The following is a 22,606-nucleotide window of genomic DNA, read 5'->3' as shown; positions in this document are numbered from 1 at the left end:
TTTTAATACATTTATATTCAAAGAGTCAAATGTTGATATCAGGTGCCAACTTCAATGCATTCTTTGAATGTGAAATAATCTAAAATAAAAATTAAACCAGCAAAGAGCGTTAGAAAACAATTAAAAATTAATTATTGTGTACCGCTCTTTCAGATGCATTAGATATGTAGGTACTATAAATATACCAACAAAAAAAATCAATGTAATTACCTAAGTACAGTTCTCTCAAGGTTCCATGTTTTATTTTTACGATATCAATATATATCTTTGTTATGTTTTCTTTGAATTATTTAAATTCAAATCAATAATTCAATATTAGTTTAGTTTTCTCATGACGCGCCACGGTTGCTATGCTGAGGTTAATTTATATACCTATACATGATCGTTAGCAAATTAAATTTATTTTGTTCAAAATTACAACTGTTTTTTTTTTTGTGTGTGTTGGTAACGCATAAGTTCCTCAGCTGTTTTCAGCTGTTTTCAAGTAAAAATGGCGGCCAGGTTCAAGAGGAAGCCGCCGGGAAATGACAATAAATTATTAAAATTGGATAAATTAACACTATTCGATTTTATGTGTACAGTTTGCCAATCAATCTACATAGAACCAGTTACTTTACCCTGCTACCATGATTTCTGTCTCGCCTGTTTTAACGGTACGATAGAAAACAACGCTCTTTCGTGTCCGCTGTGTAGAACAAGAATCGGCTCCTGGCTCAGAACGGCTTCCAAACAAAATAACTTAATAAATACGAAATTGTGGGATTTTATCCAACGGAAATATCCGGAAGAAGTGAAAACGAAGTTGAATGGAGGGGAAATCGCGCTGTCTCGGGGTTCGTAAAATATTTATCAATTTGACATATCTGGCATTGCCAAAATATAACTTATTTTCTTAACACTGATTACTTTTTTCCCATTATCATCTATTATATTATATAAATTTTCAGAGGAAATCGAGCGAAAAATTAGTGCTCCGGGGGAAATAAGACAGGAATATGAGTCAGAAATTGAGAAAATCAAAAGAGAAAAGATACTTTTGGAAGAACAACAGTCGAAAAAGACTGAAAAACTCATAAGGTACGTTTTTAGCGTTACATTTTTATTCAACGATATATTTTAACCGATAAATCGTTCGCTTTTTTCTTATAGTTTCAATATTTTTGGTTTCTCCCTGATGCTTCACTTTTTTTTAGGGTGCATAAATTACTTCCCCATGTAATTATTATTATTATTTTCTGTTGACCAACTGGGACAAAGAACATTGTCCATAACATTTCATATCAATTTGTAAATTGTGTTTCCATAAATTAATTCATTTTAACTCGGGACAAGATCTGAGTGCTGGTGAACTTTGGTGAATACTTCATTTTGTATATACATTTGGGCCTCATACAATACGGTTTTATATAACACGGATGTATAAATTGTGGCATATTTTTTACATACACATGTATTGTACACGCTTTTTTTAACACGGTTTCAGAAAAAATAAATGAATTGAATAATATGTTTGTTATTAAAAAAAAATTAAGTACATATTCATATAAACTATCTTAATTTGTTTTTTTGGAACGCAAATCCTATTTTTGTATGAACTTCAAACCTTGTATAACGCGGGCTTTTGTGGAACCAATGTTATACGAGGCCCGAGTGTATATATCTTTTTATTAACTCAATCTAAAAACTTAAATCAATCTTGTTCTCTTAATTTTGTATTCCTTAATGAAATCTTAGTTAGGTAAACTTTATAAAATAAAACAACTTTGTTTTAACCACTTTTTATTGGTAAACAAGGTTCTTGTCGAAACCGGTTGGATAAAGTGTACCAATAAATAGTGGTTAAAACAGAGTTGTTTTATTTTATAAAGTTTATAAAATGTGCCACAAAGTATCTGCAAAAAACATTCAAGACATATTTGCTTAGTATTTAATTATTTTATATGAAAAATAGTTTACATTTTTAAACGAGAAACATTGTTTTAGAGGTATTTCAAATCCCCCTCTTAGGTCTGGGTAGGTTAATATGATTTTCTTTAAATTGGGATTCGGTCACTCGATCGTCTTATCCAGATATATTTAGATCGTTTACGAACACTTAATAAACCTAATTTTACCCACACTTCTCATAAGGGTGGGGACTGACCGGAGCCATATCGTCGTAACGTAACACGTTACAATGCGAGCATTCATATAGTCAGTACAGCGAGCCGAGCGCTCCATCCATAGTTTCGGATGCTCGCTGGTGCTCGCCGTGTGCGATGTTACGACGTTACATTACAACGAAATGCTCCGGTCAGTCTCCACCATAACATCTCTGTACTTTTGTAAATATTTTATATAATATCATCGATGTGATGTTATATTTTGTTTGTTTTAAAATAAGAATACATTATAATCAATTTCCGAGAGATAGTACTATCTTTTTCGAGATAAAGAATATCACAAAGACGAATGCTAATTTAGTCCGAAACAAAGGTCGTACTTAAAACTAATTGACTAACTAACCATCATGCCACTTCGCAGCAGGGGTAGACAGAGAGAATAGAATGCCACACCAATCTGTCTTTGCCAACTTTCTGCGCTTCTTCCACATTCATGAATGTCCTCATACATACTCGCTGATTATTCCGACTCCTGACCTAACCACTTCCAAGTATTTGAAATACTTGATCATGCCAAGTTTTCCCCAGTCTTCCACTTCTTCTATTTCCAACTACATTCGCCTCATATATTTATTTTACCATTCTCCCACTCATTCATTCCACATGTCCAAACTATCTCAATACAATTGATAACTTAATTTTATTGGCAATGCTTATTAGTTCGTCTCCGTAGTTTAATGGTCAGCATGCTAGGCTACCGTTCCGGAAGTCCGGATTGGGGGTCAAATAAATAGTAAGTGATTTTTTCACTAATATTTATTCAATATTACTCTCGACTGGTTGTTACCTGAAGCGGAGGGTTTATCACCTTTCCTTCATGTGTTAACGATCGATATAACACTGCGTTTATATGATGCAGTGGCCTATGTACAAAAATCAAATATTTGTATGTTTAAATATTTATATTTTTGATATCTATTGTAATTCTTTCCAGTACCCTTTATTATAACCTCAAATAAAATGTATACCCACACACAGGCCATGCCTTTGTTTTGGATCTTTATTGTATGAATATAATATTATATTATGCTTAATATAATAATAATAATCTCAATAGTATTAATATTTAAAGCATTTACTGTGTGGTTAGTCATTTTTACTTTTATATATATTTTTTTTACAATATTGTTAGTAATATTAGTATCAGTAGTGGTTATATACTAATATTACTAACATATTTGTAAAAAATATAAGTTTAATTTTTTTTACTTGTAATCATATTATATTGTTAAATGTAAAAAATAGAAACGTCAATTGAAAAATGAAGTTTCTCATTTGGTAGTTGTGTTATCGTTTGGCCTCTTTTCGGCTTAGGGAGCTCCAGGAGCAAGAGAAGCGCGAGAAGGAGGAGGCGGAGACCAAACTGCGGCGGGACGAGGAGCTGGCTCGCCAGCTGGAGGAGAGCAGTCGCCTGCGCGGCGGGCAGCGGCGCCCCCTGCACGCGCACACGCACACCCACCCTCACGCCAGCCACGACTTCTACCGACACCTGGCGGCCAAGAGCGGCACGCTGGACTCTTACCTGCTCAAAGGGGCGTCCACTAATGGGTGAGACACTTCTTCTTCAGTCATTCATTCCCTCATTGCTGAGGATCGTGACCCCTTCCTCTGGAACCTTGGACAACACTCCGCCGTTGGTCCCTGCATTGTACAGCCTTTAGAGCTCCCGCAACGGAAAGGCCTGTGATCTCTTTCACCTGGTCGGTCTATCGGGTTGGAGATGTACCTCTAGCTCTCCGACCTTCTAGGCCTCCGGTTATGACAAGCCTTTCCTGGTTGTCTGGTGATCTACGAGCAATGTGGCCGAAGAACTGGAGAAATCGTATTCGGCAAAGAGTCGAAAGACGATCCGTGATCCTCATCTGCTGTCCACTAAGTAGAAGTTAAAAAAATTGCTCTTGTAAAAATATTAAACGTTTGTTTCTCTCCTCTAGAATATTTATTCAAAAAAATTACCAATTCATTTAAGCCATTGCAACACAAAGTTGGTGAATTGCCGGCCAAGGTCAATTTGTCACTGACTCACAAAGCCAGCGATTTGTCTGTTTGTCTTTGAAGTGTTTACTTTTTCATTAAAACTGAATGACAAAAACTTTATTCATAAAAATTGCATAAATAAGTATATTTCGGTAAAATATTAGCTTACGAACAAAAAAAATGCTTTTATGTTTTACCATTTTTATTTTGTGTCACAATTAAATTATGTGTTGTATGAACAAATTATGTCATCTTTATTAGTGGTGCAATGGGTTAATGAACGTTTTCACTTTTGTGTTTCAATTTCACAACTATTATCAATCATTGACATGAAAATATTAATTATTGCAATTTGGCACTTTTACTTTTGTGTCTTGTCTTTACTCGAGTAAATAACAAGACATTATGTTGATTTGTTTCTTTGCTGCTATCCAGTGTGGTGAAGACGGAGGTTGGGGCGGTGGGCGCCACTTGTCAGGCCCCGTCTCCAGAGCTGATCTCCACCACGGGGCGCTACGGCCGCTTCCTGAAGAACTTCCTCAACGTCAAGCTGTGGGGGGCCGCCTCCAGCAATCCGTCCACTTCCAAAACAGAACCTAAGGTTGGTGCTTCCTCAATAACAATTTTTTTCAGTCATTACCGAGTGTCGAGGTTCCTTAATATCTGCTGCAGAGCAAACTGTCTCGGCATGACTATGCGCAAAGTGCAGAAGGGGGATATCTTAGATATATCGCTGGTCAAATGCCAAAAGGCCACAACGCAAAAAATTAATCTCTATTCCAAAAATCGTCAACATTTTCATATTCGAAAGACATCCATGCGTTAGAAATGTTCATTTCGTTAAGAATCATGGGTTTTTCCTTTGAATATGAAAATGTTGATGATTTAGATACCATTATTGGAAATTTTTTTTTCCGTTGTGACCCTTTGGCATTTAACCAGCGATATATTGTTGGTCTTTGACCTCTTGCCTTATTTAGATTTTCGTGACAGGGATATTATAGGTTTTTGAATGTAAATTCACTGTTAAATCGGGATACAATTTAGTTTGACATTTTCTATAATTTTCGTAACATAGTTCATAATGTAAACAAAAATTGTTTTGCAAGAAAGGTGTGTCGGAAGCATAGATGCTTCTGTATCAGATCTGTGAATGCGGTGGGACAAAAAAAGGAGACATAGTGATACATGCTTTGTAGTACTAGTTTTTGTGGTCATGGGGGCATCATAGTGAATTAAACTTTTTTATTGAAAAATATTTATATTGTCTATGTTCCCAGGTGTGGGAACCGCAGCAGGTGCGCGCCGGGCACTCGCGCGAGCTGTCGGTCCGCTCCGGAGTGGTGCTGCACCACGAGGCCCGCGCCTCCCCCGCCGGCGCGGCCTCTCCCTTCCCCACGCCCTCGCCCCCCGACCCCGACACCTGCAGCGAGGACTCACTGGCCCAGGAGCTGTGCTACTTTAAGCCTCTGCACCCATCCCCCGTTAACAGGTAAACTACCCAATTTGTAGCCTGCTACAACGAGAAAAATATTGTGGACTGTGATATGTTCTTATATTTTATTTTGATTTGAACCTGGGCTGACCAATTGGACTAATTTGAGCGTGCTGACCATTACACTACGGAGGCGGACAACATTCTTTTATTGTTTTACCTTGCATATAATGTATTATTTTTAATAATGTAAAGGTGTATATTTTATTGTAAAGGATTTGTCCTGCTTGTTTAGTTTGTGTTAGGAGTGGAAAATTTTACTCAGCTTTTTACGGTTATGATATATATACTTATAATGCCTTTTTAGGTTTAGCGGAAGAATAATGAGGTGTATACCAACCAAATCACGGGCTAAGAATACCTCGCTTCCTCCGACTTCCAACAATAGGTCAGTATTTTCAGCCTATATATCATTTATCATAGTATGTAACACTTAAATAAGTTAATTCAAGTCATATTCGAATGGCAGCATCAAAGCATGTGTAGAAATAATAATTTTATATTTCAGTTCTCCCGATATATCGAGTATAATAAATGGATTAGAAAAACTGAGAAACTTGTGTTCCTGGCAAAGTAGACCTCCATCTTCTTTTGTATGCCTCCTGAGCGTTCCTGCCTCCTATATTAAGGTGCGTAACTCACTAAGTTAGCGTAAATCTGTATTAGCTTATTAAATTTTACATCGTATTTCAAAAGTTTATTTGTAATTTATATTTCTAGCAACGCGAAGAAGACGAGAAATCAAAAGTTTCGGCTCTTACTAAACCTAATAGTAAATCTAATAGGAAGAAGGTTACGCCGGATAAATACGCTCCCGTCACACTGGTCAAATCTCCCATCTCCAAATCTACCTCACCCAAGAAGGTCCCAGGAAGCAGAAAGGCCTCGGACAATCATACGGAAGTCAGTCGGAATAATTTGAGGAGTAGTACTAAGAAAATCATAGCTCTAGTTCATAATGAAATTACTCCTAAGAAGACTAGTCCACGGAAATCGTCACGAAGCAGCGTTAAGTTAGGAACTAACGGAATCACTCCCTCCGATCAAGTCTTAACCCGTTCCAAGAGGAGCATATCATTCGGAGACCTGAGTTCGTCTTCGGATGTTTTAAGCAAGAAGCATGTTAACTCGGATTCCATAGATAAATCCAAGTGTAAATTGTTAAATGGGAACTCGCATACTGGAGATTCCACCGTAAATAGAATCGAGAATGATAACTTTAAAATTAGTATTCCAAATACAAGGTTGCTAAGGAAAAATGGCAACCTAAATGGTTTCATCAATGGAAAAATAAACCACGCCGTAACACGAAGAATGTCCAATCAGCTGGAGGACGGCAAACTGAATAACAATAATCACGACTACACCACCGACAGAGTCAGCAATGGCTCCGCCGAGACTGACAAGAGGAATGGCAAGGTGGCTACTGACAATTGTGATATTCTAAACGGTGATATGTTGAATCCGTCGCTGCTAGAGGAGCAGAGGCGGATCGAGGAAATGATTGCTCAAGAGAAGAGAGACTTCGAGCTGGCCAAAAAGTTGCAGAAGCAGATGTGCCGAAGCGATTACGGGATCTCCGGCGGATACACCATGAGAACGGCTACTAAAAGACAGGCAACTCTCAGCGAAATGTTGCCAACGCCAAAAAAAATGAAGGTTTGATTTCGACTCTGAATATATTTACGGTCGAAAACACTTCTTGTGATACAAGATGTTAAATGATATGAAATACTATATGATATGGTAATACTGGACTTTCGCTAACATAGGCATATGTACCATCTGGTCTTAACTTTTTAAAATGATAGTTATGTTATATTATAATTGAGAACATTAAGGCTGTAAAATAAGTATATGATATTGAAAACAAAAATGTTTTAAATTTGTAATCTTAAAATCTACTACATTCTTTCTAATTGTTATTTATCTATCAAATATAATTGTTTTTATAGCAGCTTGCCATCACTTAATTATTAATGATTAGTGTTTTTAATAATAAACCTTTAGAGTTCTTTTACTTGGGGTAGATCATAGGGGTTATGATAAAGAAACTTTTGTACAAGTGCAAATTTATTTAGTCTATATTACATTCGGGATTTTATTCTAACTAGATCTTATTCTCTAGAACCTACATACGTGTTATCTCGCCTCGTGGTAGGGGTGGAGTACAACGTGCTAGCTTCAATGAAACACATATGCTAGCCTCAACGAAGCACATGTGCTACCCTTAACGGGCGAGTTTCTAGATTGCCATTTGCTCGTCGTTCCTCATTCGTTTTTTGCAACATTATCTCCCCACAAACTTAAATTTATCAGGCGATACCATCTATGTATGTAGTAATCTACGGATAATTAATTTTGTGGACGGAAATATCTTCTTCTGTTTATCACATCAATTGTTAATTGTCCTTGTCTTGGGCAGCTCTAAACAGCACTTCAACGCTTCTGATCCCCGTCTAATCTCAAATATTCCGGAGGATGGAAATATGGGAACATAATTAATGAAATATGCCTAGATGAGTGAATATTGTAATGGGTGACAATTGCTGCGATTTATTGTCCATTCTGATTTATTTTTATCTTGCCTACAAATAACTAGATTTATGGGGTGATTGTTCGCTATTCAATGTACTATTGGCAAATCACTTTGTTATACAGTAATGGTCTTCAGTTTCTAAAGTAAATAAATAGAAAAGTAAAATGCTAAAAATACTTGCACCAATTTTTTGAATGAATTTAAAATTCATCTCGAGGACTTAATATGGAATAAAACTTCTCGCGTTTTAATTTATTTTGGTAATTCTTGTTTCTTACTTTCTACAACCTTGAGACTTTTTGTTGTTCTATGCCTAGTTGCCAAGAAGTTAGTCAAGCTCAAAAAGACGTCTCCTGTGTTCTAGCAAAATGGGCCTGCAACGCTACACACAAGAGAGTGTGTTATTGGATAGCTTATATTTGTGAATATTTTGAGTGATCAGCGAATGCCGTTTCATCGCTATCAATGAGTTGCATTCTGGCTGGGTGGATTTAGCTAGAGATCACTGCAATCCATCGGCCGTGTGGAAGGCGCTCGAGTCAGCCAGCAATAATTGTATGTGCCAGCCAGTAATATCGTAAAATATAGTTTTATTGTATGTACTTACATCACTTTTGTGCTAATCTGTGTAAATATTTAGTTATTACAAACAAACTTGTTTTCTTCTCCTTTTATTTCGATTAAATCAGATATAGAATATTATTTGTAAATAAGATATAATATTACACACTGGATCATCGCCAATGTTTCCCTTATTTTAAAAAAAATGCACAATTTTTTTTGCGATAGGCAAATTTTTTTAACTGTATTTTCATGTGCCGAGTTTTTTTTCCCGTAAAGAGTGTCGGTTATTATAGGGATTGTTTTAAAGAAGTTTTCTTTTGTGTTGTCGTTATATAAATATTACTGATTGATAATTGAAGTGTAATAAATTTCAGTGATTTTGTGCGAAATCATATGTCGAACATGTCAGATCAGAATTGCCATTTTACAGGAGAGCTGAGCTACTGGGGGCTTTCTATATTTGTCTCTTTTTATACTGTTGGAAAGTTTAACGGCTAAAACATTTCAAGAGAAAAAAACGTGTTAAGAGAATGGAGACAGAAACAAGAGAAAAATGATAGAAGGAAGATCAATATTTTAGTCACCAAAAGTTAATGGTAGAAACACATCACCATTTCAATACTGTCCCATAAAAAAACTTGAGTACCACCGTTAGAATGACAAAGTGAACACGTCAATATCCTTTAATATTTTCTGTGAGCGATAAATAAAAGAGTTTTAGTTTGAGTTTGTTCCACTCTTGGGAAGCGCTAAAAAGTCAGTCAACCTAGCGATGGGACTGGAAATTTCAAAACACATTCCGGGAATTAGAGTCTCGAATGAATTTAAAAATGTATGATGTGAAATTACATCTGCCGACCTGTGGCGCTCCGAAGAGTCCAATTCAAAGAAAATAACATAATCTTTACTATTTGAGTGTGGTCTGTGATATCTAAAATCTAAATACATGTCTAGTGGTGATCTGTACACCCCCAATTTTGTGTATGTAAATTCCACACCCGAGATCCATATTCAAGAATGCCTTAAATATAAGAAAAGTGCAGGGTTTGCAATTGTACTTGTATCACAAAATGATTTGCAAGTTCTTAATATAACTCCCAAAATGCGCTTCATTTTAGTAATCGTGAAGTTTATATGTTTTTTATTTCAAAAGCCAATTTTGTGTCTAGTATTGCACCTAAGTCTTAAGATTCTGTTCTGTTTGCATGTGTACACGTATGCGTAGTTCCGTAGTTCTTTAGTATCGTTTGTTGTAAAACCAAACTGAATTCCGAGACATTTATCTACATGTATTTAGCTGGAGATCACGTTGTTCACAACATGTTCCTATTTGCTGCAAATGTTAAAGTTTTTACAATAATAATTAATTAACTAGATGTTTGAAATTTAGCGCAGTTATAGTGTATTTTTTATCTGCCTTTTAATATTACGTACGCTGTTAATTACTATCCATAGATTCTTAAACAAATTTTTGTGATATTACATTGGCATCTTCACAATTTCCAATTGAAAATTAAAAATAAAATGTTTAAAAATATAATTAATGATCAAATCCAAAAATTTTGTAAATACCACTGCATTTGCGCACAAATTGATTTAAGTCCGTAGAATGACAAGATTCAAAACCGTAATATGAATTAAGGAATGTCTTTCATTATCACATTTATTCCTTACGTAAAACTTGAGAAATTTAAAACATAAATATATGTATTTCAAAAAAATAATATGAAAATAACTCCTGTAATTGGAGATAATCCAGAGTTTGTGAACAAGTATTTGGACACACTAAAAAATGTTGTATTTCATTAAATTACTAGTAATTTTGGTTGGTTGGAATTGCTTTTTAGCAATAATCCCACCAATGTACTTATTTATTTTCTGTACATGAAGTTTAAATAAATAAATAGTACATATTAAATTAATAAATTAGTATTTTTAATCTATCCGTATGGTATTGAGTGAAACTTTGATGGATTTTTAAAATTATTTTGTCACCTCCTCCTCGATAAGATAAACTAATCTTCTAAGAAAACTAAGCCTCTCTTGTTTAGTTTGGGCTGAAAGGCATTGTGGTTGGTTTTTTATTCTCTATTCTTAAAATTCTTCAGTTTAGTAATATGTATTGTTAATGATCGATATTAGTAATACATATATATATTAAGTAATATCGATCTATATTCATCTTTACTCCTGTATCTCTAGAATACCTGGGGACTTTTAACATGGCATAAAAGTAATAATTACAAATTTTGAATAGCTCATGAACCTACCTAGGCTGTGGGCTCATGAACCTACCTAGGCGATTTTTGATTGATGAATAAGGCATGTCTTCGATTGCTAGGGTCCACTTTTTTAATCAGTTACCGAATCTCTAAAAGAATCCCCAGCAGAATTTATTTATTTATTATTGTCAATGATTTGACAATCAGTTACCCAAAGTAACTATTTCACTTGCAATGTGGTTTATTGTGTGTTTGCCCGGCTTAAAATAATTATGTTATCACTGTTTCTATGCCTTTTGACCTTAATACAATTGATATCTGCTACTGGGTTGTATTTTGAATTGAATTATGCATTATGGATACAAGAAATATATTAGATTGAGCAAAACAAATGTTCTTTTTAGATATGAAAAGTTTTTTCTCCAATTTATGGGTGTCTCAAAGTATTTTTCGTACCTTCCTCCATGTCCTTTCTCTCGTACCGGGAGATGGGCCATTAAAATTGAGGCTTCGTGGGTTGTTCTGTAAAAAAAATATTAATTCTTTGGGAGTGCTGATGATTTTGAAGATAACTAGTAATATTTACTGCTTTATGTGGTGGTTGAATGTCTTCCGTCATTTTAGCTATACGTATGGTTGTGACGTTTGCTAAATATTTCTTATTGAAAGTATAGTGTCTGACTTTAGTAATTGCTTTGTGTGAAATTTACCTCTATAATAATTCATAAGTTAAATAAACAAGCAAGTTTACTATCTTACGTTTTGTATTTAACCTTCATTAGTGCAACGTCATTATTACACCTTTTCACGCCATGAGCGAATTTTCTCTGCGGTTAGACTCCAGTCCAGCAAGGAATTCAATCTGGCTATTTATTAGTAGTAGCATTGATTCGCACTACTCATCGTGGAATCCGCCGGTTAGGTTTTAACCAAAACATCATTTTGAGTATAGACAATATATAATTGACAGTTACAGTGCCTGAAACTACAGCATATGGCGAATGGCATTACATAATTGAAACTGCAGGATGAAACTAAACACATTACCTTTATGGGCTAAAGTGTAGATACATTAGTTTATCCTCTATTGCGGCTGCTTGACTTTCAGACTGAAATTTTGGGAATGCTTGAGTGTTGATATGAAGTATGCGGCTAAATGAAGGTTAAAACTTTAAGTTGAGAGTTTTTATGATGTAAACTAAATATTTTTACTAACAATAACACGTTCAAAGATAAAATTGATTTTATCTTGAATGTTTTTTGTTAATTATAAATATGATAATGTTTATTTCAATCAAACAATATAAATATACAAAATAACATAAATCGAAACTATTTTTTTTATTGTAATTATTATCATTAATGGAATTTGAAAAAATAACTAATATTGTTAAATATGAATATTCTCTAAATGTGCAGATCTCATTTCAATATCTTGGAAATATATTTTTAAACATAGCAATGAATGAAACTATTCTTTTAATTTGCGTGAATTTTAGAAAAATGTTAATTAAGATTCATTGGCATACAATAAAATAATTTTTTATAAATTGTTAAATCATAGTGAATCATTCCAATTTTACTAGGAAATAATCTATGCAAAAACTAAATACATAAATTAATACTTACATCTGCTCTTGATGTTTCCTAACTTTCATATATGTATGACTTTCAACACATCACATATCGCCCACTCCTTTCAACAATGTCATATATCAAAAAACTTGATTATTCAGGAGATCGTTTTTAAAGTTTAAGAATATAATGAAATGTATAAAAAATACATATCAAGCCACTTATTGAACTTTTTACTGTGCAACAGATCTTTTTAGGTAAAATCTGAAGGTTTTTTCTCCATTTGAAAAATATTTAGGATATTTAAAAAAATAATAAAACAATACCTTTTCTTCAAAATGCAAAAACAACACTTTCTGCCCTGTAGCGGGTAAATATTAAGTTTAAAATATGCCGCTTTTGCTGGGATATAGTACATTTTCTGGGCATTCCAAAAACATGCACAACTGAAAATTGAAAATTTTTGATATATGACGTTGAAAGGAATGAGCGATATTACTACAACATATTAAGTCTGATTCCGTGAATCAACTTTGGAATATGGCTCCTGTTATATTTTATACTATAGTATTTTTAATCACACAAATTGTTCCAGATGAAGTAGCTATAAGAAACAGATTATTCCGAATTTAATTTTCATATTGAGTGAAATGTTTTTGTCAGTGACAATCAAAACTAATATGTATTATTTTGATGCGTATAAAACTACTATTTTTAAAGAATTTATCTATAAGCATCACACATATCCTTTGACATAATTACATATAGACTTGACTTGATTTTTATTAAAGAGAAATAATAATTTTCCTTGTTTTAAACAAATGTTTATTCTGCTTGGTTGACTTTAAGTCGTTATGTATCAACAGTTTTGAAATGAGTAAAAAAATCAATATACATCATTGTTAATATTTTTGCCAATACTGCGAATGCAATAAAAATTTAGCAAATAGATAAAGGTACTGCAATTTATGTGTAAAAAAAGTTTTATTTTTTCTATAATATAATATATAGATATTTGCATTCAAATAAATATGGCTGCAGTAGTATAATTAAATTTTCATTCTTATTTCAAATCGTACACTTTTTAAACGATAAATAATGTAGTATTGTGGATTTGTTAAATCATGTATAATTAAAATTAGAATCTGTAATTGATAATGGATCCTATTAAAAAAAATCGTCTCCGTAGTATAGTGGTTAGAGCTTTTGGCTACTTTGCTGGAAGTCCCGGGTTTGATTCCCAGATGGGGTTAAAATAACAAAATTATTTTAATTTTAAATTCCCCCAGGACTGGTACTGAAGCGCAGGTCTTATCACTTTGTCTTCATGTAATTAACGATCAAGATTTCACTGCATCTATATGATGCACTATCCTGTGCGGATAGGGTTAGAAAATAAAACTACATTACTTATTACAACATCGTAAAAATGTTGTAATCTGCTTTTGTACGTTCATAAATTTCAAAAACAAAAATTTGCCACGTTTCCAGCTCTTAGAAAGATAGGTAAATTAACTAAGAAAAAAATGCATAAAATTTTTATATCGAGTCATGATGTTTTAGATTGCTTTAAATATTAGGTCGATAAAAAATAATGCTTGTGGCAATATTAAATGATATAAATTGGTTAAAAATGAAAATGAACTACAACAAAAAACTCAATTGTATTTCACTTGTTGACAGTATTTATTTGATTTTATGAATGATACCAACACGATAAAGGAAAATAACCTAAAATAATACCGTTTTTCTCTATAATTGATTTGAATTATTTCACACAATTCTGAATTTTGTCAGACTGGGACAAAGCAACTTGTACATTCTCTTAACGAAGAATATACCTTCAAATCACTATTTTTATCACTGTAAATACAGTATATTTCAAAAATATGTATATTATTACAATACAGATAAACTTTCCTCGCGTACATTTAGTTTTTATCTTCCTGTAATGTTTTTTATTCTACATATAATAATTTAGTTAATTGCAATATAAAATATCTTTTTCCTAAATGTTTTTGGGTTGTGACACCCAAATTCTTGTCTGATAATAGAATAATTATGGTGATAATTGTAAATAGTACAACAATCTCTTTATTTTTTATAATATACATAGATTGTAAGGGCGCGCCTGTGCTATTATGTGTAAATAATGTTTATTTTGTGAATTACTCATGATTGTTATTTTTTCGGCTGTAGTATTTGTAAAAATATGTTTTTGACTAGTGCACATAAGAAATTTACCATTATATTGCGTCAAATTGTTTCAAATTTGAATATATTGCAACTTATGTTTTAAATAAATATTTCGCATAAATATTGTTGTGTTATTTTACCATCTTTTAAATTATTATCTGATTTTAAGAAGGTTCACATAAAAACTCTCGTAATATTGAACCTTTTGCAGCAAAATATTATTTAAACACAGTCTAGAAAGTACACAAAAATTGTACACTTTGAAGCTATCCAAGTATCACTCCATAGTGTACTTTTTTTTTCAGATTGTGTGTATCGTGCGAGTACTTGAGGCCTAGTATTTGATACGTCGCAACTTAATTTTCTCTAAACCCAGGTAACATTTTACGTAATTGATTTTTTCTTAAAACACCGTTTTTGTATTGAAAAAATAAGTTTTTCTTTGAAATAATTATATGGTTTTGAAAAGGAAAGAGTTATTGAAAGGTGAGGAGGAAAAAGATTTTTTTTCTATATATATTCTAAGAAACAAACCAATAATCAAAAAATCAAAAATTATCCAATATACATTCTTTAAAAAATTGGGCATGAAACGACGTGTTACCTCTTTGGCGGTTGGCCAGCGAATGAGATCTGTCTGCGAATATCCCCTTAAACAAAATTATCAATACTCATTTTTTTACTAACAATGTTTTGGCGGGAAAGGGTCAATAATTTAGTCAGGATGTTTTGAACTGTGCAAGAGGTTCTAGGTTGCACTGTTATATAAGAAAAATAATTAAATTTATATAACACTGCTTTCAAACAATGCAGTTCATTATGCACGGATGGGAGCTATGAACGGAACATTATGAACGGATGGGAAAGTAAAAAAAATAAGAACATTCATAGACATACATAATTTTATATTTTCCATTGGCTATAAAACATCTATTCAATTTACAAAAACTGCACACGTCTTAAAATTATATAATATATTTATTACTAAAAGCTATCCCAGCACACATTTATATAACATAATAAAATTAAATAACGAAATAAACTCAAATTCTTAGGAGCAGCTAGAACTTTCATACAATAAAATAAGTGACACCTGGGAGATAATAGATTCAAATAAAATCTACATAAATAAAAATGTCAAGCATTGTGAAATGATGTTTCGTTGGGATTTTTCAGTTGGAAATGTGTGCTTTATGTTTTCTTTATTTTCTATTTTACCAGACTGAGCCCTAGCAACACGCGACCAGGTACAGCTAGTACATAATAATATTTTTATGGGATTTCATAATTTCTATAAAATATATCTATTCTCATTTATGTATGTGGTATTTGCAAAAAAGATTACAACATTAACATGATAGTAATAAAAAAAAATACTGAGATATCCAAATATTTTTGGAAAAAAAATATTATTTTAATTTTTGTAGTAGCGTAAACAGTCTTGTGAGAAAGTTTCACTAAAACTTCCTCAGTTTTATACTATTACATATTTGATTAGCAAATACTTACAGAAAAATCGATTTCAAACAAAAAAATATTCCGAATGTGCTGATTTTATACAACGAAAGTATGAATTATCAAAAAGTTATGATAAAATGATTGTTACACACAATCTTCCTTTTTTGAGCATTAATTTTGGAGTTGGATATTTAATCAGTAAAATGAATAAATAACTGAAATCTGATAAAATGTATTATAATAACCTCGTGAAACATACAAACACAACCTTGGTACAGTCAGCTCATTAAGCTCAAAATAGCTTAAATCAGCTTAAAATAAGCCTTAAATTGGCAAAAATAAACTAAATGAATGGTATACTTTAATTTTAGTAATTTAATTGATTTGATAGGTATCTGAACTTGATATGAAACATTTATCCTTCCTCTTTATACGAAAGAAGATGATCACTTTATATACTTGTGTAACATTCACCATTCTGCCCATTATTGATCGTCCATATTATGTACATATCGCGTAAGCCAGCCAAATGCCAGGGCGTAAGCCCGGGATGCTCAGACTTAGATCTTCTTTCATATAAACAGGAATGATAGATGTTTCATATCAAGTTGAGATACCTCTAATATTGACATCATCCGTAGGGTGAATAATCCAGTGTCTGATATAACAAATAATATTAATATGTATTGCTATTTTAATTTATGCCTATACTAATGGACATGGTTGGGTTTACAAATGCTAATCTAACATTATTTTTATTATATATTAACAAGTATAAGGTTAATGGACTAGCTTTAGGCTGTTTTTAATATTGAGCAATTACATGGAATAGCCATTATAAAATACCTATTATGTTTAGTTTTATTGTTTAAACTTTAAATTTCAACGCAAATATTGCTTTAAATAAGAGGTATTGTGAATATATGAACATTTTATTAAATTAAAGCAGACTTATATAATTTACAATCTATCTTCTCATTGCACTACTCAATGCTGAAGGTTAGCAAATATCATAGCAACTTCTTTATTTGCAACTGTTCTTAACAGCGACTTACTGATACAGTGGAGCCACTCTCCCAAGTTTTTTAGCCAGGATATGTGTCTTCTTTATATGCTGCGTTTACCTTCTACTTTCCCGCGTAATATAGCATGTATTATTTTGTATTTATCTCCTGCCTTAAAATGGCCAAAGTACTCAACATTATTTTCTTTACAATGTTTATAACTTATCTCTCTTTTTTATGTATCTTAAAACGTTTTCCTTCAAACTCTGATCCATAATATTTTGATCATTCTTCTATAGCGTCATATTTAGAATAATCTTCTTTTTAGTGGCTTGGGTAAGTGTCCAGCTTTCAAGAAGCTCTAAAAAGTTACAGAATTGCACATTTCTCATGGGCAGATTGAGATAGAAGTTTTCATCACTAAAGTGGTTATGCATTTTTAAGATGTAGTTTCTTGCCATTCATATTCTGACTTTTATCTTTTGAGAATGGTCCCACTTGTCATCAAGTCAACAGTGCAGATATTTATATTGGTGTACTTATTCTATTACATCTGTCCCCGTCCTGAGGAACACAACTGACAATCATCAAGTTTTACTCACAATCCTATATTTGGTTTTACACATATTTATTTATCGATTTTTTTGTTACAAGCTATGTCAATTAAATTAATTAATCTTTGTAAATATTAAATATTGTCGATAAGAATGACATAACAAATATTCTTAAATCTAATCATTTCTCTATTCATTAAAATTAATAAAACATTTTTTTTAAATCAACCACTTATTTTAAAAAAAAATAATGAAATTTCAGTAGAAAATCTCAACCTATTCCTATACTCTGTTACCCAGACAAGTTTTGAGATTATATTTAACAAAGGTTTTGATACTGCACTGAGAAATTATACTAAGTACTGAAGAATATATCGTGGGTGTACTGGCAAAAAACGTTAACTCGAAAATATGCAATGTTGACTTAATTATGCATATTATAAAGTTTTCAGCATTCTATAAACTGACAAAATACACTACGTAGTTTGAAATGTCATATATGTATGGTTTTAAAAGTAAATTCCACGTTAAGTTTAATAGCGGGTATTTTATTCGGGCTAAAAGCTTTAAATAACAGGGATTATCCTAACAGGAATTTTAGAGTTAACATTTTTTGCCATACTGGCATGGTTTTTTGCCATAGGTATACTACCCACAATATACATGTATATATTTTTAAAATAAAATAAAAGTATTTTCAACTGAAACAATTTGTAAAATGAATATTCTCAAAATATTACATATAAAAATAATGATATGGTTAAAAATGAACCAATTTAAGTTAAACAGTTGTAGTGAATGTATGTACAAAAGTGTAAAAGTCCTTTAATTTTTTGTTGATAAATATCCTAACTCGCAGTAAAACGAGTGTTTCTGTAGATTCCTACAAGAACAACTATGTGGCACGCGTGAAGCAGAGAACTGGAGAACACAGAGCTGGGGTAAGTGTTCCAACTGAATTCTATCAAAGCCAGAATTAGAAACTTCAATATGGTGGAGTATGAAGTGGACCAGAGTAAATAAGGCAAAGTGTGGAAGTACCACGAGTAGAACTGGTAATGGAGGCTCCTGGCACAAACGACCCCGATGAAATTTGCCAAAAACATCGGCAAGATGAAGAGCTGGTTAGTCTTGTCAAAGTTGATGCTGTAAAATGGTTCTTCGGCTTTCTTTTTCGGGGCAGGATTCTCTTTGGGAATTCCCGCACTTTTTTGCAGGGTATTTTCAAAAGATTTCAAAAACTCTTTTTGCTCGGGGGAAAGAGTCTCTTCGTTTTCTTCGACCTCATTTTTCGTGCTCTCAACAATATTTTGACGATGTTTTAACGATCCTTTCTTCGAATTAGGTTTAAGCTTCAACCGCTTTGTTTTATTTTCCATATTTTTGGCATCGATTTGCGGTTGGATTTGCGCTTGAACATACTTCAGCTTTAGGAAGCTTTGGAAATAGGTTTTAGCCAGCGGGAAGAACAGCGCGAGCAGGAGTATATGAAGGACTAACAAACCTATATGGAAGAATTTATTCTCAAAAAAGTCCACATCCAGAAATCTATAGTTGACGGTCCATTTGTGCTCAAAGACCCTTCCCAAATTGAAGCTTCCTTTTATATACGCCAATGGGTTGCTGTACAAGAATGGTGCGCCTAGAATGAGTTGAATTACAGCGCACACGGTTAGCTGGTATAGTGTTTGAAAGAGGCCAATATTGGTCAAGTAGAAGAGCAGCAACGGTGGGGCAAAGAGTAGAATGTTCATCTTGACAGAGACAGCCAAACTGAAGAATACACTTCCGAGTGTCCATTTTGAATTTAGGAATAAGTTCAGGGAGGCGTAGAGAAGGAGAACGGCTATAGGATCGTTAAAAAGTCGCAATACATAAATGGAGTGTATTCTGTAGGACGTCAAGATGGTGATAACCAGCACATACGGGGGAACTTTCCCAGTTTTACTATAAATTCTCAAGACAAGCATTAATTGGAGTAAATATATTCCGAGGAAAATGTATTGACCAATTCTTATATTCTCTCCGTGACTTGTCAAGTAATAGAACGCGGAATAAACGTACACAAATCCCGCGGGATACACTAGGGGTCCCGTGTCGCCTCGCAGGAGAGAATAATCCAAGGTGCCGTTTAAAAATCCTTCACATTCCTGCATGTAAGCTTTCCAATCTATCTCCGTGTACGGGACGCGCTCTATAACAAAGATGTTGATCAGCAGCTCCCAAATTAATACGTGAACTGCTACAAAAGGCAGTTTATCAGGGTCCAGGAATAAACTCTTAATAAAATCGAATGTCCCGTACTTTTTCATAAAGTTGTTTACAATTTTCATTTTGCTTTTACCGCTGTTCATTGATCCCATCGAAGTGCGTTTTCTTATAGCTTGATTACCTTCGTGAAGTTTCATCGTGACTTCTAGTCAGGCTAGTTGTCTTGTATGTATTAGCAGGATAGCTGCTTTGTTGTTTAGTGCACAAATTCAGGTAGCCAAATCCTCCTTCATGGTTTAGTTAATGCGGGTAAAATAAGATAAATATGTTCCACTTTTGATGTCGAAAACTGTGTCAGAAGCCAAGGAAATCTATTTGCAGACTAACCTGTCGCTGCCGTCCGCAAATATTTTCCGCCGGGCGGACTAATTTTGACGTTTCACGCGATTATTGCCACTACCCGTGATTTCAAAATAAAATAAAACAAAAATAGTAAATCATAGTACCTACCTCGTTCATTTTTTTTCGATTGGTTGGTATTATATTTATAAATTGTTAATTATAATATGTATTTTGTTTCAATTTTATTTAAAGCTTAAGTAAAATATTGTTCCAAAAATATTGACTCCATTTTTTTAAAACGTAATTATTATTATTTTATGAATACAATTTTTATATTTCTCCCTTTACATTATTTTTCAATAAATATATATATATATATATATATATATATATATATATATATATATATATATATATATATATATATATACACCCCTGGACAAAAAAATTTACGAGTCCTCAAAAAAACTAAAATTGACACATAATGAATTATTCTTGAAATTTAATTAGTTTTTTTTGTATTGTTTTACATATGTGATGACTACTCGTTACTTCAAGGTTAAAATGAAAGATCTTACTCATGAATTGTACTTAGAAATTGCCATTATATACCAGGTATCAGATTATCCGAACCTTAGAGACCCATAACGGTTCATTTATGGTCGAGTGTTTGTGATGGAGTAATAAAAGACATGTAATTTTTTTATTCATATTTAAGAAGAAGGTTCTAATCGCTTTATTTTAAATTAAGGTATTTTACATTTAAACATATTTATAACATTTAAAAATATTTAATACTTAGTGAATTCACCTTTATTTTTTATAACATATAAAATTCTATTATTTAACGAAGCGTAAAGCGAATCTTAAATTTCTGATGTTATTTCTTCTTCCTAAACTTGAATCAAGTTTTTTTTTAATTCCTCAATGTTTTTTTATTTTTTTTTCCCAACTTTTCCATAAATTTTCTATCGGGTTCAAATCAGGACTATTCCCGGGCCACGTCAACGATTTTAAGCCAATTTTATCCTTGTATTCAATGATCTGTAAGAAAAAAAATAAATTATTTATCAAGTGGTCTACAAAGTGCATTAAAAAATAAATATTTGTACTCACAGTGCGGGCTCTATGGCACGGCGCCAAATCGTCCTGAAAAATCGGGTCCGCGGTATATTGCGTAATGTCCTCGATTGTTGGAATAAGATGGTTTTTCAGCACTTTTTTGTACTGGATGGTATTCATCGTACCCTGTATAAAATTTAGAGGTCCCAAACCGTACGCTGTCATGCACCCCCAAATCATGACGTAGGGTGAATGTTTAACGGTTCGAGGGACGCACGACGGATGGTATTTTTCCCCAAGTTTTCGTCGAACTATCTTTATGCCGTCTGGACCAAAAAGGTTGAATTTTGATTCATCGGAGAAAATAACATTTTGCCAATCCTCCAAGGTCCAATTCTGGTGCTCCTTCGCCCAATCCAGTCTAGCCTTCTGCATTTTGTTCGTCAGTAATGGTTTCTTTGCGGGACTTCGTGCTTGGAAACCATGCTCCAACTGCCGCCTGAACACTGTTTTTACTTAAAATGTTGATTAGCTAGTAGACTGCACCTCTGCGTGTATTTTAAGTGCCATAAAAAATCGATCGCGCATAACAATTTTTTTTATTAAGCGATCATCTCGGGCAGATGTCGCGCGCCCCCATCCGCTTCCTTTTTTCCGTTCTATGGATCCAGTTTGTTGGAATTTTTTAAATAAAAACCTCACTGCACCTTCTGAATACCCAACTCGACGAGATATTTTACAATTAGATATGTTTTGTTGCGACAGTGTGATTATTTTGGATTTTATCGCTATCGACATTTGCTTTGCACTTTCCATGATTGTTGTGTTATGTTCCCTCAAACGCGGGTAAAACAAAATTGTTGAGACATTTTAAAATGTAAATATTGTAGAAAGGTGACACAAAGTGTCTTTAATTTATTGAACAAAAGAAAGAGGTATCGATAAAGGATTTCTTAGAAAAAGAGTTCAGTAAAGTCAAGGCGTGCGGTAGCAAGTAAACTCGTAATTTTTTTTGTCCTGCGGTGTATATATAAATATATATATAAATACTACCATCACGCCGTTTCCCCGCAGGGGTAGGCAGAAAGAATGGAACGCCACGGCATACACTCCTCACCTCCTTCACATCCACACATCCAGTCATACATGCCCTCCGATTACGCAGAGATTTGACACTGCCAGATTTGAGGTTCTGATTGATCTGATCGTGCCAAGTCTTTTTCTTCGGTCGTCCTCGTTATCCAT

The 22,606-nt window shown here is 33.2% G+C and overlaps 2 protein-coding genes across 3 annotated transcripts; one reads left to right on the top strand and one right to left on the bottom strand.

Annotated features, from left to right (window-relative positions):
* The first annotated feature begins 439 nt into the window (after nucleotides 1-439).
* On the top strand, nucleotides 440-10,297 carry LOC148303659 (uncharacterized). 2 transcript variants are annotated; one of them, XM_088269587.1, is made up of 8 exons: nucleotides 440-833; nucleotides 948-1,077; nucleotides 3,477-3,710; nucleotides 4,575-4,740; nucleotides 5,420-5,631; nucleotides 5,948-6,022; nucleotides 6,143-6,263; nucleotides 6,355-7,437. In XM_088269587.1, the coding sequence occupies exons 1-8, from the start codon at nucleotides 491-493 to the stop codon at nucleotides 7,297-7,299; spliced, it is 2,226 nt and encodes a 741-aa protein (XP_088125713.1). In that variant the 5' UTR covers nucleotides 440-490; the 3' UTR covers nucleotides 7,300-7,437. The 2 variants fall into 2 exon arrangements, with proteins under 2 accessions (XP_088125713.1, XP_088125712.1); XM_088269586.1 differs by having other exon boundaries at nucleotides 441-833; nucleotides 5,942-6,022; nucleotides 6,355-10,297.
* Nucleotides 10,298-18,446: 8,149 nt separating this feature from the next.
* Alg3 (Alg3, alpha-1,3- mannosyltransferase) lies at nucleotides 18,447-20,378 on the bottom strand. The gene has a single exon (XM_088269588.1). The coding sequence runs from the start codon at nucleotides 20,152-20,154 to the stop codon at nucleotides 18,595-18,597; it is 1,560 nt and encodes a 519-aa protein (XP_088125714.1). The 5' UTR covers nucleotides 20,155-20,378; the 3' UTR covers nucleotides 18,447-18,594.
* Nucleotides 20,379-22,606: the final 2,228 nt, after the last annotated feature.

Source organism: Brachycentrus maculatus, unplaced genomic scaffold, assembly GCF_059751285.1.
Source record: "Brachycentrus maculatus isolate JH-2025_06_01 unplaced genomic scaffold, ASM5975128v1 h1tg000358l, whole genome shotgun sequence".
Lineage (NCBI taxonomy): Eukaryota > Metazoa > Arthropoda > Insecta > Trichoptera > Brachycentridae > Brachycentrus > Brachycentrus maculatus.
This window is presented reverse-complemented; position numbering and strand designations above follow the sequence as displayed.